The 16,932-nt window shown below is 46.0% G+C and overlaps 1 protein-coding gene across 2 annotated transcripts in view; it reads left to right on the forward strand.

Annotated features, from left to right (window-relative positions):
- HECW1 (HECT, C2 and WW domain containing E3 ubiquitin protein ligase 1) overlaps window positions 1-16,932 on the forward strand; it is a 327,801-nt gene that overhangs the window by 278,082 nt on the left and 32,787 nt on the right. For both annotated transcript variants that reach the window (XM_066584919.1, XM_066584920.1), the window contains 2 exons: window positions 8,104-8,213; window positions 10,425-10,545. In XM_066584919.1, the coding sequence (XP_066441016.1) occupies window positions 8,104-8,213; window positions 10,425-10,545 (231 nt within the window). The remainder of the gene's footprint in view (window positions 1-8,103; window positions 8,214-10,424; window positions 10,546-16,932) is intronic.

Consider the following 16,932-nt stretch of genomic DNA (forward strand, 5'->3'; position numbering starts at 1 on the left):
TGCCAGCTGATATGCCATCCCCCATCCAATGGTCTAGATGGCTTCTCCATGTGGAGTCTACTCTAAAAGCAGAGTAGTCATAGTGTTATTGGATACAAGTTGGCGAAACACGAACATTCCCAGTATAATTTGAGATCCAAGCAAGTGACTGTAATGGTTAAAGGGGCTGTCCAACTTCTGGCAGTTTTGCTGCAGGAAGCAGACAGCTCCATACATTGTGCAGTGGTTCATGTTGCTACTGCAGGCGGAGTCCTACTGAAGTGAATGGGTCTCAGCCTGCAGTACCAACCCAGGCCACTGTGCAATATATGGAGCTTTATGCTTCCTGCAGAAAAACAGCTGGAAGTGGAACAACCCCTTAAAAGTACCACCATGACAATGCCTTATAAAGTGTTGTGCTTTCATTACGGTACTATACATAGTGGCCCAGGATTGTGCCATCCACAGGGTTTCCATAACTGTGCCTGCCATAAATCACCTAAAACTATGCATACCCTCAATGACTCAACATTGCCATCTACAGAGCCCACTGTTCTGAAAACAGAGTTTTGCACTTGTTTTATTTAGTACGAAGAAATTGTTTTCTACTGACCATGGCAAAAAGCTGTTTTTCTTTCCCTGTTCAGTAGTAGAATCCATGTTTATCTTGCTGCTTTCATATAGCACATACAGAATGGGAGGAATTGGGCTAAGCAGCAGCATATGTGAAAAAGTCTTGAGTATACTATTAGAACACAGACTGAACATGAGTAAACAGTGTGGTGCAGCAGCAAAAGAGGCAAACACAATACTAGGATGTACCAAAAAAAGCAGAGAGTCTAGATCACTAGACTCTAAATAGAGTCTACTCTTCCTTAGTCAGACCTCATCTGGGATACTGTGTCCAATTCTGGGCACCCTAAGTTTAAAAAGACATCGACAAACTGAAGCAAGTTCAGAGAAGAGCTACCAGGATGGTGAGCGGTCTGCAAATCATGTCCTATGTGGAACAGTTAAAGGATCTGGGAACATTCAGCTTGCAAAAAAGAAGGCAGAAAGAAGACTTAATAGCCATCTACAAATATCTGAGGGGCTGTCACAGTGCAGCGGGATCAGCCCTATTCTCATCTGCACAAGGAAAGACTAGAAGTAATGGGATGAAACTGAAAGGGAGGAGACACAAATTAGATATTAGCCAGTGAGAGTGGTCAATGAGTGGAACAGGTTGCCACAGGAGGTGGTAAGTTCTACTTCAGTGGAAGTGTTCAGAGGCTGGACAGGCATCTGTCTGGGATGATTTAGTGAATCCTGCACTGAGCAGGGGATTGGACCCGATGACCATGGAGGTCCCTTCCAATTCTATGTGTCCATATGGGCCACTTGCAGCTTATTGGACTCCTCTGTCATTCATTTTAAATGTACTTTTACAATGCAGGTGTAGATGCAGCTTCTTTGGCTTACATCTCTACAGATATTAGGGTAGATTAGCCTGTATAAAACATCAGTAATATATTACAGAGATATGAATATTGTTCAGTACCTCCTGGCACAAGAACCTTTTGGCATCCCTCTATCAATCACAATGTGTAACAATGTACAGAAACGTTCTTCTGTCCCATGTATTACCGTATGTGACAGGGTGCAGGTGTGCATGACATCATCCCTTGTTTGATTAGGGGCTTGAGATGAAGGGTACAGTGTTCTAAAATTCCACAAACATATTTAGTCAGGAAATGTGCTGTTCTCAATGAATCCGTTCCGAGTTGTTCCAAGTGTTATGTGGGCCTTACAAGGGCTTTGATGTTAACAGTGATCTGAAATGAACAGAGGTTGGGTTGTTTAAATAGGCGCCCATGCAAACACTGATATCACTATCTGCTGCATTTGCAGGCCATGAGTCTTTATTTGGCATTGGTCACACTCTAGTTAAACCCTATGACACATTTGTGTTACAAACATCATTACATCGCTTGTGAGCAAAGAGAATCAAACCTGAATGAAAGACCAGAGAAAATCCCTGGCCTTCTATTGTATTGATCTGATTTTGTCTAACTTTCCCATGATGTTTAGGATCTTGTATTACCTATCACTATCCCAATCAATATAATCTTCTGCCATATAATTGATGCCTGTGGGAAGGTCCCATTGGTAACGTCTGTAATCAGAATAGTCAAACCTCCAATTGGATGCACCAACAATCAAATAAATGGGGATGTTATTTATTAATAGTGTGCAACCCCTTAAAGGGGTTGTCCCGCGGCAGCAAGTGGGTCTATACACTTCTGTATGGCCATATTAATGCACTTTGTAATGTACATTGTGCATTAATTATGAGCCATACAGAAGTTATAAGAAGTTTTTCACTTACCTGCTCCGTTGCTGGCGTCCTCGTCTCCATGGAGCCGTCTAATTTTCGCCGTCTAATGGCCAAATTAGACGCGCTTGCGCAGTCCGGGTCTTCTTCTCTTCTCAATGGGGCTCGGTGTAGCTCCGTGTAGCTCCGCCCCGTCACGTGCCGATTCCAGCCAATCAGGAGGCTGGAATCGGCAATGGACCGCACAGAAGAGCTGCGGTCCACGGAGGTAGAAGATCCCGGCGGCCATCTTCACCTGGTAAGTAAGAAGTCACCGGAGCGCGGGGATTAAGGTAAGCGCTGTCCGGTGTTCTTTTTTAACCCCTGCATCGGGGTTGTCTCGCGCCGAACGGGGGGGAGGGGTTGAAAAAAAAAAAAAAACGTTTCGGCGCGGGACAACCCCTTTAAGGACCAAGTGTGGTAAATTTACAGGGCTTGGTCCTGGGCTTTAATCCCAGCTAATAGTAGAAATACAGCGTGAGATTAAAGGGGTTCTGACATGAAGAGGGAAAAAAAAATTACTCCCCTTGCCTGGCAGGGCCGATCATCAATGATGTCCTCTGCATCTTTTATCTTTTCTTGCAGCTTCTTAAAGCAGAGCTGGAGCAGTCAAAATGACCGCTTCCGGCTCTGCTCCGTCCATGAGCCACTTCCTAGGTCAGCGGACGGGCCCCACGTCACAAGCAGTGCTTGCTGTGGGCGGCCCGTCTGTCCCGGGTCAGCGTCAAAGGCTTCTTTCTTCTGCGCATGCGCGCGATCCCGGTTGGGGGGGCGGCCCGTCCTCACTGACGTCAGAGTGCTCCTTTCCTCTGCGCCTGCGTGCGATGCCGGAGGGGAGGGCGGCCCGTCCTGACTGACGTCAGGGGAATCCCAACAGCTCAGCAGAAATCAGCTGAGGAGAGGCACTGCCGTCAGTCTGCAGCTGCTTATATACAGATCATGGGGCTGATTTAGACTGAGGCAGCTGCACAATGCTGATGGTCATTCAGATGACCGTATATCGGCTGGTTTTTCACGCCCAGACGATATACGGTGCCCTCGTCTGCAGGGGGAGAAGGATGGAAGAGCCAGGAGCAGGACCTGAGCTCCCGCCCCCTCTCCACCCCTTCCATTATTTACAATGGGAGGGGCGGGTGGGGCGGAGCTACGTCCCGAATTTAGCTCCGCCCCCACCCGGCCTCTCCCATTGCAAATAGTGGCGAGGGGTGGGAGCTCAGTTCCTGCTTCTGGCTCTTCCATCCCCCCCCCCCCCCCCTCTATCTTTCGCTACACTTGTCAAAACCAAGCAGAGGGCCACGGGCTGTGGATTTTAAAAGGGTAAAGTACAGTTATATTCACAGATACTGAGGTGAACAGCCACAGAAGTGATTATTAGGCCTCCTTCCCACGAACGGATTTCCGCCGCGTAATTCGCAGCGAAAATCCGCTGCGTTGCCCCTTGCTATTAGGTTCTATTGAACCTAACAGCACAATGCTCACGATGCGTAATTCCACCGCGGAATTACGCACCGCGATTTCTCCCGTCCTCACCCGCAGCATGCTCTATTTTCTGCGGGTGAGGACGGGCTGTACGCGCTGACGGCTTCCATTGCAGTCAATGGAAGCCGTCCGTTCACGCTATCTCCCGCTGTAACCAGCGGGAGATAGCGTGAAAAAACGCTTTCCCGCCCACCGCCGCGCGTCATATGACGCCATATGACGCGGCCGGCCGCGTCACGTGACACGGCCGGCCGTGCACGTGACACGGCCGGTGACACGGCGGCGGTGGGCGGTGACGGGCGGTGACGCGGCGGTGACGCGGCGGCGGTGGGCGGGGAAGCGATTTCACGCTATCTCCCGCAGGTAAGTATAGGGGCTCTGGGGGGCGCCGTGACGGGCTTCACTGCGTAATATTACGCGGCGGACCCCGTCACGCTCGTGGGAAGGAGGCCTTAGGCTGGGTTCAGGGCGGAGATCTCGCGGTTTGGCCGCAGTGAAAAACCTTGAGATTTCTGCCCCAAATCCGCTGCTTCAAAACCCACGGCACTTAGCTGCGGGTTTTGAAGCGGCCTGGCCGCACACTCTTCCACTGCGGCCAGCACTCCCATAGCGGAGAGCGTGGCCGCAGCGGAAGAAGTAAAAAATTCACATACTGCAGCCGGCGAATCCATGCTGCAGCGCCGGCCTCTGCCGGCTTTGCCGCTGCGGATTCGCCGTCCCACATGGCTGGCTAATCCCGGGATCAAAAGCTGCAAGCGGATTTGCCGCGGCAAAATTCAGGATGGAATTTCCGCGGTAAATCCGCCCAGTGTGAACCCAGCCTTAGTGTTGCTGTCGTCATCAATACGGCATTCCTGCAAATACACAGCAGAACTGCGCCCTCAATTTTACTGACAGGTGTGGTGGTGGGGGGGGGGGGGCGGGGGGTAAATGGCGTGCTACGACGGAGTCATCGTGCATTGGAGGGGGGTTCTAAAGAATTTTTTAGGGGTTTATGGTGCTTTTTCACGGGACGACCTGTCGGACGCAGTTGCTTGACAGCTCGCCCCAGCGAGGCCGGCTCCTTTGTAAAGTCACAGGGAAGGCAGATCGGCAATTGTTCTGGTCCGCCTTAGAGATCGAGATTAGAGATTTAGAGATTAAGAGATGGAGATTATCGCTAATCTCCGTCGCTAGAAATTAGAGATAGAGATTACAGAGATGAGAGAGATTACAGAGAGAGAGATTACAGAGAGAGAGATTACAGAGACAGAGATTACAGAGAGAGAGAGATTACAGAGAGAGAGATTACAGAGACAGAGATTACAGAGAGAGAGAGATTACAGAGAGAGACAGATTACAGAGAGAGAGAGATTACAGAGAGAGAGATTACAGAGAGAGAGAGAGATTACAGAGAGAGAGAGATTACAGAGAGAGAGATTACAGAGAGAGAGAGAGAGAGAGATTACAGAGACAGAGATTACAGAGAGAGAGAGATTACAGAGAGAGAGATTACAGAGAGAGAGATTACAGAGACAGAGATTACAGAGAGAGACAGATTACAGAGAGAGAGATTAGAGATAGATGCAGGGGACAGCACTGCTATGCCTGCAGTTAGGCCGCCTGCAGACGGGCGGAAATTCCGTGGCGGTATTTCAGCGGAATTTCCACCCTTGGAAGCTGCCATAGGATTGCGTTAGCAAACACAATTCTAGGCAGACGGCTGCGGTTTGTCTGCGCGAAATCTCGCGCGGCAAAAACAAACGGCAGCATCTTCTGTTCCTGTGCGGGGCTTGCAGAAACGTCACTCGCCGGCTCCGCTCTGCGCATGCGCCCGCAGCCGTCACATGAAAGATTGGGAGCTGCGGGGCGCGGGTGAGTACGCTCTGCTCTTTGCAGGCACTTGGGTCGGGTCCCGTGGCGAGAATTCTGGCTGCCAGATCCGACCCAGCCGTCTGCAGGCGGTCTTACACTGTGTCTGCTAACAGCAATAGAACTGTCCCCAGCTTCACATTGTTAGCTCCGCCCACAAGCATCACATGACTATTTGTGGGCAGGCGGGCTGGCTGTTCTCTCTACGGCAACCCTGGAAGGAGGAAGCTGTGTTCAAGCTCAAAGCCTGCTGGAAGATGACCCCCAGCGGCACAACAACAACAACACAGGCTGGTAACAAAGGTAAACATTAGGTTTTTAAGCAAAAGCAAGCCAAAAATCGTGGGTTCCTTGTGTCCATTAGGCAGACCAGGGAACAATGGATGTTAAAACATAAAAACCTTATTCGTGTCAGAACCCCTTTAAGGCCCTTGATTATGCAGTTAAGCAGGAGCAGGTCACGTCCTCAGCTGTTAGAAACAGCAGAGGACCTGGAGGAGAAGCAAGTTTTTAATGGCTCCTGCCTTTTCCTTTCCTGAGTATATAGCGCTCAACGAAAGCTATGTACTAAAAAGTGAAAGTGGAAGTATAACTTCCACTATGTGACCCGCGATGTGACTGCTGGGTCCACTTGTTGGAGCAAAGCTGCAGGGACCCTGATCAGCTCTGCTAGTGACTATTGTCAGTACAGAGGGATGTCCCAGCTACAGGGGAAAAATGTGAAACAAAATAAAAATACAATGTGACTGACCCCCAGAGGTCCTATATGACGTCATGGAAATCATAGATGGTAAAAAAAAGTTACAAAAATAAGTTTTAAAAAAATTACAGAATAAAATAAAAATATATATATAAAATAGAAAATGAACCAAAGAATCTGAAACCATACATATTATATATCAAAACATCCAAAACAAAATAAACCCATCCCCATTCTTCATTTTAGCGTAAATTTACAAAATTAAAAAAGAAGCAAAAAAAAACTATACATTTTCAAAAATTTTTTTTTGCTTTTTACCCAATAAAAATAAAAAATGCAAAAAAAAAAGATATAAAAAATAGCCCTACGTGTCATGGGGAAAAAAATGCAGCAAAATAATTTGGGGAGCTGGAGGAAAACCATCACATAGATAAAATCCTTAAAGGGGTTGTCCCGCGATGACAAGTTAAGTTAAACACTTCTGTATGGCCATATACATGCACTTTGTAATATACATCGTGCATGAAATATGTGCCATACAGAAGTTATATACTCACCTTCCCTGCGCTGGCATCCCCGTCTCCATGGTGCCTTCTAATTTCAGCGTCTAATCGCCCGATTAGACGCGCTTGTGCAGAAGGGTCTTCTCCCTTCTGGTCGGTCCGGGCACGAGCAGCGTTCTGGCCCCGCCCCCTTTTACACGTCATCGCGTAGCTCCGCCCCATCACGTGTGCCGATTCCAGCCAATCAGGAGGCTGGAATCGGCAATGGACCCCACAGAGCCCACAGTGCACCATGGGAGAAGACCCACGGTGCATCGTGGGTGAAGATCCCGGCGGCCATCTTGGAGGTAAAGAAGGAAGAAGTTGCAGAGAGGGGATTCGGGTAAGTAAAATTTTTTTTTTTAATTTCAACACATCCCTTGGGTTTGTCCTGCGCTGAACAGGGGGCCTATGCAAAAAAAAACAAAAACGTTTCGGCGCGGACAACCTCTTTAAATAGTGTCTGGTCCTCTATGACCAAAACAGTTTTTGTCCTTAAGGAGTTAAAGGGGTTGTCTCGCGGCAAACATCAAAATTTTACATTACCCCATTCCCCCTGTCACCCCCCTGGCATAAAATAGCAATTTAAAGCGGTTTTTAAACCGCTTGCTACTCACCGATCCGACAAAATATGGAGTTATAAAATTCTTCTCCCTAAGATGGCCGCCGGTCCTTTCCCAGGGATGCACTGTGGTTTTCTCCCAGGGATGCACTGCGGTTTTCTCCCATGGTGCACCATGGGCTCTGTGCGTTCCATTGCCGATTCCAGCCTCCTGATTGGCTGGAATCGGCACACGTGACGGGGCGGAGCTACAATCACGACGCGGTGACCAGCTCTCCGTCACGAGCGGCCCCATTCACCAGCCAGAAGCACGGACTGCGCAAGCGCGTCTAAAAACGCCAGAAGACATCAGAATTAGACAGAGCCATGGAGATGGGGACGCCAGCAACGGAGCAGGTAAGTGAATAACTTCTGTATGGCTCATATTTAATGCACGATGTACATTACAAAGTGCATTAATATGGCCATACAGAAGTGTATAACCTCACTTGCTGCCACGAGACAACCCCTTTAAAATCTTTATTCAACTAGAAGAACCATTCAAATCAGAAGACCGTGGCTAAAAAGTTACTAATCACGACTCTGCTATCTAAGAAGGGAATGTATGCTAAATCAGATTTAATGTTCGGTTTTGCAGCCTTTTTGAAGAAGACATCATGTCCTACATCCCACTGCAAGCAGCCTTCCATCCTGGATATAGCTTTTCTCCACGCTGTTCCCCAGGTTCCTCACCACAGAATTCCCCAGGTATGTAATAATGTCTCATGTCTTCATTACTTATTTCTTTTCTGTAGGCACTTGAGATGGTGGGTTTTATTTATAAATAATTCCTAATTCCAAATTAAGACTTCCCTGATTCATCATTCCCCTGATCCTTGATCGGCCAAGCGAGACACTCTAATACCATATAGGGTGCACTTTTTTAAGGCATCCCAAATATGAGAGAGGAGTCACAGAACAATGGAAAAAGAAGGGTGGAACAAACTCCAAGAAGAAGCAGGCAGTTTTCTTTGTGGGAAAAAACTGCAACCAACCCAAATATCATCTCAACCCGCAAGGAGGACGTGTGCATAGCTCGGACAGTCGGCAATAAAAACTGGGTGTAGGCACAACCTTTATTAGAGAAGCACAAGACATCAGGGGATTAGCTCAACTTCTCCCAGCATGAATAGACACATTTCGAGGTTGTGGCGCCCCTTCCTCAGTATTTGCGGGAGACCCGCAGTGACCTAAGATGGCCAGTTGGCTACAAAAAACTACTCCTTGGCTTCTTGGCGTTCTTAGTAAAAACAACCTTGAATTCAACATCTAAGCACAGAAAAATGCTGAATCTTATCCCAAAATTTCCTTTAAAATATCCAGATTTTTGTAGTTGTGCATCCGAGTGTATTCTCTCCCTCAATGTATTAGTGTCACCCGCCAGCCTTGTAGACCCTCCTCCGCTGCCAGGAACTCTTAGTGTGCCCACTGTGAGGAGATGCGGCTCCTCTACCCATCCATTGATGTCATGTCCCTCCTGATATCAGCGGGTGGGGCAGGAATCCTATCTCCTCGCAGTGAGCACACAGAGAGCTGCTGGCAGCGGCGGAGGTTCTAAGGCTGGCGGGTGACACTAATGAGCCCTCAACTGTGTTGATGGGAAAATAAAAAGGTATGGCGGTCAGAAGATATTTCATTTCTTTAAGGTAGTACAGCAAAAGAAAACTATACAAATTGGTATCGTAGTAATTAGAGATGAGCGAACGTACTCGGTAAAGCACTACTCGTCCGAGTAATGTGCCTTATCCGAGTACCTCCCCGCTCGTCCTGAAAGATTCGGGGAGCGCCGCGGAGCGGGGAGCTGCAGGGGAGAGCGGGGAGGAACGGAGGGGAGATCTCTCTCTCCTTCTCTCCCGCCCGCTCTCCCCTGCTCCCCGCCGCAACTCACCTGTCAGCAGCGGCGCTCCCCGAATCTTTCAGGACGAGCGGGGAGGTACTCGGATAAAGCACATTACTCGGACGAGTAGTGCTTTACCGAGTACGTTCGCTCATCTCTAGTAGTAATCATACTGACCTATAGAATAAAGCCATTATGTCCTTTTTGCTGTACTGTGTACACCGTAGAAACAAGACCCCTCGCCTTAATAATAGCAGAATCGTGTTTTTTTTCCCATTTCGCTCCACTTTTTAAAAAATGTTTAAGTCCAATATATGGTCCATTAAATAGTACCATTGAAAAATACAACAGTAATCGCAATATAACGCTCCTCGCAGAGATGCGCTCAAATGAGGTGTTTTCTAACGCTGCGATTTGCTAGCACTGTCTGTTCTATTTTGCCGCATTTTCACGCTTTTTAAAGCACCTCATCGCCCATCACAATGATGGGGTGCGTTATAAACCACTGTGTCGGAAAACAGCTGTAAGATCGTGGCATTTTGCCGGAGCTGTGTGTAAGAGTGGCCTAAGTTAGTTGGTGCAACTTGATGTACTGTTGTATCAAGGTGATCACATTGACCACTACCACTGTGCCTACACAATCACTGGATACCCATGTGCTAATCCCTGCGGTATCTGCTGCCAGCCAGCAGAGGCAGAAGCATGGGCCAAATATCAGCTATCCATGGGATGTTGGCCAGGTACATTGTTTTCAGTTGCTATGGAAAATAGCAGCTCCATGCAACAGCTTTACCTTAATGCAACTAATGACCCTTTTAGGCAGTAGGAGAATCTCATGATTCTCGCTTGCCTGAGCTCACGGTGACATCACCATCTCATTCGCTCCTGGGCCTCCTGTTTAGACTGCACAACTCTCGACTTAACAATTCTTGTTGAGGTCTCGGGCGCTAAGCATCCAGCCAGCGATGAGCGCAGTGAACAGGTAAGCATCACCTGCGGGCAGGGACTTTGGTAATTACTATATCCAGATATTTTGTCCCATGTTCCTAAACATGCAGTCTAATATCCTATTTTTTTCAAAGGTCTACAGCGGGCTAGTGCGAGGGCTCCGTCCCCGTACAGGAGAGATTTTGAAGCCAAGTTAAGAAACTTTTACAGAAAACTGGAAGCAAAAGGATACGGACAAGGCCCGGGGAAGATTAAGTACGTTCCTTCTGTTATGCGCTTTACAATGAGTTTGCGTCTTAGAGGGCAAATGCAAATAATGGTACCAAACTGTATATAGAAAAGTATGAAAAATGCATCAGTAGGGTCGGCTTCACATGGGTGTAAGTGTATTTATGTGTGCATTTGTGCAATGAGCGTTGCCTTTTTGCATATTTTACTATAAAAACCACATAATCATGCTCTCTTTGATTTCAATGGCCAACTAAGTGTAATTTGGGCTAATTATTGCTTAATAGGCACCGAAATAGGACATGCTGTGTTTTTTGCGTGACGGAAATACACGCGCAAAAAGCTTACATGCTGCAAAAGCATTGAAATCAGTGCGTTCTATTCACCATGGATTGTGCGTGCAAATGCGCTTGTGTGAATAAAGCCTTAGCGCTGGCTTCACACAGACGTAGACGTACTGTCGTATGCCTTAGCGGTGCATTTTTGTGGAGTGAACGCTAGTTTGTGCCCATAAATTGTGCCCCCCTATTTCACTTCCTCGTCCTCTCAGCTCCTGAAGGCAGCATACATATTCCACCTCTGTGGGTCTCCATATAAGTTCAGAGCCACACAGTTTATGGGCTGCTTCACATGGCCATATGCATTTTTATGTTTTCTCAGCTGCGGCATAAAATGGCATTGGTGGCTGTTTTTTCCACGCTCACTGCCATCGCTTTCTCGTCCAAGCACATGACTGGGAGCGACGTTTTTTAGCAAAAATATACGCTGCACCCAGGAAAACCCTCGCTCTGCCAAAATCTCAGGATGCATTCCAATGCCTATATAGAGGAACCCGTAAGCTTTGCGCACTGTTGGACGCTGCTAAAATTCCTCCACCTCCCTTTCTTAGTCCAGCTCCCGTAGGAGCCTATGGGAGCTGCCACCATGTATTGGGCAAAAGATGTATTTACGTGCCATATATGAACGGATGCATTGTAAGCCAATGCCTCAGATGGTCGTACATATTGGTCGGCCGTAAAAACATGCTGTTTATGCGCTCGTGTGAAAGAGCCCTATGGAACAACCCCTCGCATCATATAGGTCTATATTACAGATCTATAACACGGTCTTGTGCTCTTGAACTGTTTTATTTCCAGTTTTGACTTCAGTTACTATTCACTTGAAGGAACCAAAAAAAGTCAATATTCCTGCATTCTGTGAGCCCGCTACATGTGCCATTTGTCACAGAATTGACATTCCGCAGGTTAAGCCTCATGCCACTGCTTGGATAATATTGTGCTGATTAACCGTGAACTGATCTACTTTTAAGAGGCGTATTTGTCCTCTCACGTCGGCCTTTGGCAACACTGAATCCTTTAAATCGGACAACTGAGGTTAAAATAATATTCATTGAGCTTTCATCGAGCCGCTCTCACTAGAGTAATTCTCCGAGAAACTCTGGAAAACTGTACAAGTGAGTCCCTAAAGCACAATAATTTTTATGAGTAAGTCGGGGGAAATCTGACTGGACTGATCCTCAGGAGACCTTGCAAGTTATAAATATTTCGACCTTGTTTTTGTGAAGCAGCTTGTAAAGATCCATGTACTGCACAAAGACTAGACTTGACACAATAGGGTCTTTGTGTGCCTGTCCTGCCATTCATTACTATTGTAGACCAGATTTAGGTGAAGTATGTCAGCAGCATCTCACCTTGCTGTAAAGATACACAAATGTTCAGTAGCACAAAAGAGACTATTGTGTTGTTTTTGGATATGAACCTGTATGGCCTTATAGGCACTGAGTTTTATAATCAACTGCTTGTATAAGAAGGGTAACACATATCAGAGGCGTAACTAGAATCTCCTGGGCCCCGATACAAAATCTGTAACAGGGCCCCTTACCTTAACCAACTGTAGTGGCCCAGAGGGTCCTCCAGAATAGCCACACAATCATTGTCCTGTCACACCTGCCTATCTGTTTTAAGAAGGCATAGGAGGTACCTTACGTCAGAGAAACCCTGGTTCTACCCTTCCTAAGCTAACAGCTTGGCAACAGCCGGCTGCTAATTGGCTGTATGTCATGCCCCCACTGATTGGTCAAAGGGTGTGGTTAGAGTTCAGAGGAGGGAAACTACACAATGAGCCTCTATGCTGAAGGGGCACAAATTAGGGAGAGCGCCTTGCACATGGATAAAATTATCTGTATTAAATCCACTCCACTTACCCGGTGTTAGGCGGAACAGCAAAAAGGATTTTTGTGTCCCGCCTGCACCTGGAATCCAAGTAAGCCTTCAGTAGGTATCTTTAATCAGGATCCTCCGTATCATCCCCCAAAAATTTTTTGTGTGTCTGATAACCTACACAATATACACTTTTTTTGGAGAGCAGCAGCTTAAAAGAAAACCCCAATTCTCTGACAGGAAAAATGGGGATAATGCAGTATAGAAAAAAGGAAAAAACCTTTATCCAGCAGCGCTCATATCGCAGGACCTTAAGGACGTGTAGGGAATAAGCTTATACAGCGGCTATTAGTCATAAGCCAAGGTTTAATCCCATAAAAATCAAACAACATAAAAACAGGTTTAAAGTACCTCTACTAACGGGCATGCAACGCGTTTCTGCGTCATCTGACGCCTTTATCAAGCATATAATTCTTATACCCAATGTCATATATATATATATACTGTGTGTATATATATATATATATATATATATATATATATATATATATATATATAAATACCTTAATCAAGGATCCATATGTGGGACATCTGATTCCATCCCTTAACCACGCTGAACGCCATCAAAACGTGTGTGGGTGAAGAGCGGTAACTAGAATAGTTCCGCTTTCATCATGCAGTGTGTGCTGGAGCGCACATGCGTTCCACATAGATGAACTTCCATACACTGTAGAAGAGATCCACGTGCTGCGTCATCACGCTGTGGTGGGGGACGCCTCGAGGATGAGGTAATAGCGCTACTGAATGGAGCACACGGAGCGTGTCAGTATACCGTGCCACGTCATCACGCTACATTGTGAGTTCCATATTGACTAATTAGACACTCTTCAGGAGAAGCGCACAGAGCGTGTCAATGCACGCTGTGGACTAACAGCTTAGTGGATGAATCGGCACTAGAGCACACAATGTATGTCAGTTTATCTAAACTCCCGGATCGATTCCCCGATAGTATGGGTATATATGGGTTAGCCAGAATCTATATCGATAGACTCTTTCAACCACCAATATAACATTAGCCTAATACATACAAACCCTATCTCTCAAATAGCTACTTCTAATATACATGAAGGATGAACAATACTCTTCTAATAAAATATGTGTAGAGAAATTAATACCTCCTAAAAATATGAAATAGAAAATAAAATAGCCTTCATAACTTACTATAGAAATACTACACTCAACAAACTAGTCATAAATAGACCCTAGCTGTATACATCCAACACACAATAAAGTCTTGGGGTGCATTAAAAGAGGTATAGGGGCGAAGGATGAGAACATTATCCTTCCAGTATATAAGGCACTTGTCAGGCCTCACATGGAATACTGTGTACAGTTCTGGTCACCGGGGCTCAGGAAAGATGTTACGCTATTGGAGGGGGTTCAAAGAAGGGCAACTAAACTAATACATGGAATGACGGGACTGGAATACCCAGAGAGGCTATCCAAATTGGGATTATTTACCCTGGAAAAAAGAAGGTTAAGAGGTGATCAAATAACTATGTATAAGTACATGAGGGGACAATACAGGGGTCTCTCCCGCGATCTGTTTACACCCAGGACCTCGACGGTAACAAGAGGACATCCACTACGATTAGAGGAAAGTAGGTTTCATCACCAACATAGAAGGGGATTCTTTACTGTAAGAGCAGTGAGACTGTGGAACTCTCTACCGGAGGAAGTGCTGATGGCAAAATCCATAGAGGAGTTTAAAAGGGGACTTGATATCTTTCTGGAGAGGAAGGACATTATAGGATACAAATCTTAGGTTAATTGTCAATCCGGGTATACAGGCAGGTAGGAACTATTAGGGGTTGATCCAGGGAACAGTCTGATTGCCATTAGGGAGTCAGGAAGGAATTTTTTCCCCAAAAGGGCTAAATTGGCTTCTGCCCTTGGGGTTTTTTGCCTTCCTCTGGATCAACACAGGAGGATAGACAGGCTGGACTAGATGGACATTGTCTTCATTCAGCCTTACATACTATGTTACTATGTAATATATGTTATCTAAAATATCCGAATAAATATGATATTAATAAATAAACATAAAATTAATAAATACAAATATACAATCCTACATGAAACATATATCTCCTATCCCGGAAGTCTTATGTAATTTTTTCTAGGGTTTCATTTAACCCTTTCCAATCCAATTTGTATTCTGGTTTTCCTAGGGGGCTTACTCTTTTTCTGCCGTTATACAACGGAGCTATATGCTGGCTAAAGCCAGTACTGCATGAGGTGACACGTTGGATAGACTCCGACAGCAGAGAGGCTGGCAATATACAGTAAGAGAACCCCGACGGATGTCTTACAACATCGGAGCTGTACAGCCTTAAATCATAATGTCTTCAGAGGTCAGACAGTGGATTGGAAAGGGTTAAACCATTAGGATTCAATGAGTCCATGCAGAAGATCCAAAACATCTCTCGCTCACGCAACCTGGAGAACGATCTATAAGGAATAGTCTCCATGGTGTGACAATTAATTTTGTGGGGTCTTTATCATGTACTTCTTTAAAATGCCGAGACACACTGTGTTTCATAAAACCGGAAACTATGTTATAACGATGTTGATTTATCCTTGTCCTTAGGGGCCTGGTCGTGCGACCAATATACTGAAGTCCGCAAGGACATTCCAACAAGTAAATTACCCATGTAGATTCACAATACAAATGTTGTTTTAAATTCACTAATTTTCGTTCACGTTTCACGAAAACTTCTTTTTTACCGTTAAGATAGACGCACAACATTTGCAGCGACTTTTCTGTTTCACGCTCTGTGCGCTTCTCCTGAAGAGTGTCTAATTAGTCAATACGGAACTCACAATGTAGCGTGATGACGTGGCACGGTATACTGACACGCTCCGTGCGCTCCATTCAGTAGCGCTATTACCTCATCCTCGAGGCGTCCCCCACCACAGCGTGATGACGCAGCACGTGGATCTCTTCTACAGTGTATGGAAGTTCATCTATGTGGAACGCATGTGCGCTCCAGCACACACTGCATGATGAAAGCGGAACTATTCTAGTTACCGCTCTTCACCCACACACGTTTTGATGGCGTTCAGCGTGGTTAAGGGATGGAATCAGATGTCCCACATATGGATCCTTGATTAAGGTTTATATATATATATATATGACATTGGGTATAAGAATTATATGCTTGATAAAGGCGTCAGATGACGCAGAAACGCGTTGCATGCCCGTTAGTAGAGGTACTTTAAACCTGTTTTTATGTTGTTTGATTTTTATGGGATTAAAACTTGGCTTATGACTAATAGCCGCTGTATAAGCTTATTCCCTACACGTCCTTAAGGTCCTGCGATATGAGCGCTGCTGGATAAAGGTTTTTTCATTTTTTCTATGCTGAAGGGGAGGAGAGGAGAAAAAGTGCGGGAAGAAGGCAGGAAATGAAGGAGGACTCAGAATAGTCTTCAGTAGTCAGTCTGCGTAGGAGGTTGTCAGAGGAGGAGGTGCAGGGAGGAGGTCTGCAGTGCGAGCAGCTGAAGTAAGTGTTTCTCTTCAGGGAAGCCAGGGTTCACCAGCTCCCAAGTCTTACCAGCAGTGTGAAGGAGTAAGATTGAAGCCGTTCCACTAAAACAGTGAGTTACACAAAACCTGGTGAATTCAAAGCCTGGGGGTAGTAGAGCAGCCATCTTAGCTCTAATGTCAACACCTGCATAATCTAGATACCTAGGCCTGTGGGAATCCATACTGGGTAACTTTCCAAATTTAAATAGAGAGAAAGCGTTCAAGAGGAAAGTGTATTTACTTGAAAATCAACTGTACTGCATAACGGTTTGCTCTGCTATCATTCTGCAAGACTTCCACTGTTAATAGTACCATGTTTCAACTACTTCAAAATACTGAAGTAAACTGTGCACTTCCGGTTTGCTAACAAAACTGTTAACAGGACTCATGTCAAACTTTTTTCCGCCATTGACTACCATAGTCCCAGATGAAGTGCTGGCTTCACCTGACAAACCACAGTCATTATAACAAGATATTTATCTGTATTTTGTGCCACTGTGCTGCAACCGAGTAGGACATCTTTGCCGCCATTGTTGGGAAAGATTGCAGAGCAACCTGTGACATCCATCTTGCAATCCCCGTGGTCTCCCTCACATTGGCGCTGCACTACCATGGGCTATTGATAATATTGGTGTCTTCTTATGTGATGAAGGGGCCTTTAGGCCC

Source organism: Eleutherodactylus coqui, chromosome 12 (assembly GCF_035609145.1).
Source record: "Eleutherodactylus coqui strain aEleCoq1 chromosome 12, aEleCoq1.hap1, whole genome shotgun sequence".
In the NCBI taxonomy this organism is placed as follows: Eukaryota; Metazoa; Chordata; class Amphibia; order Anura; family Eleutherodactylidae; genus Eleutherodactylus; species Eleutherodactylus coqui.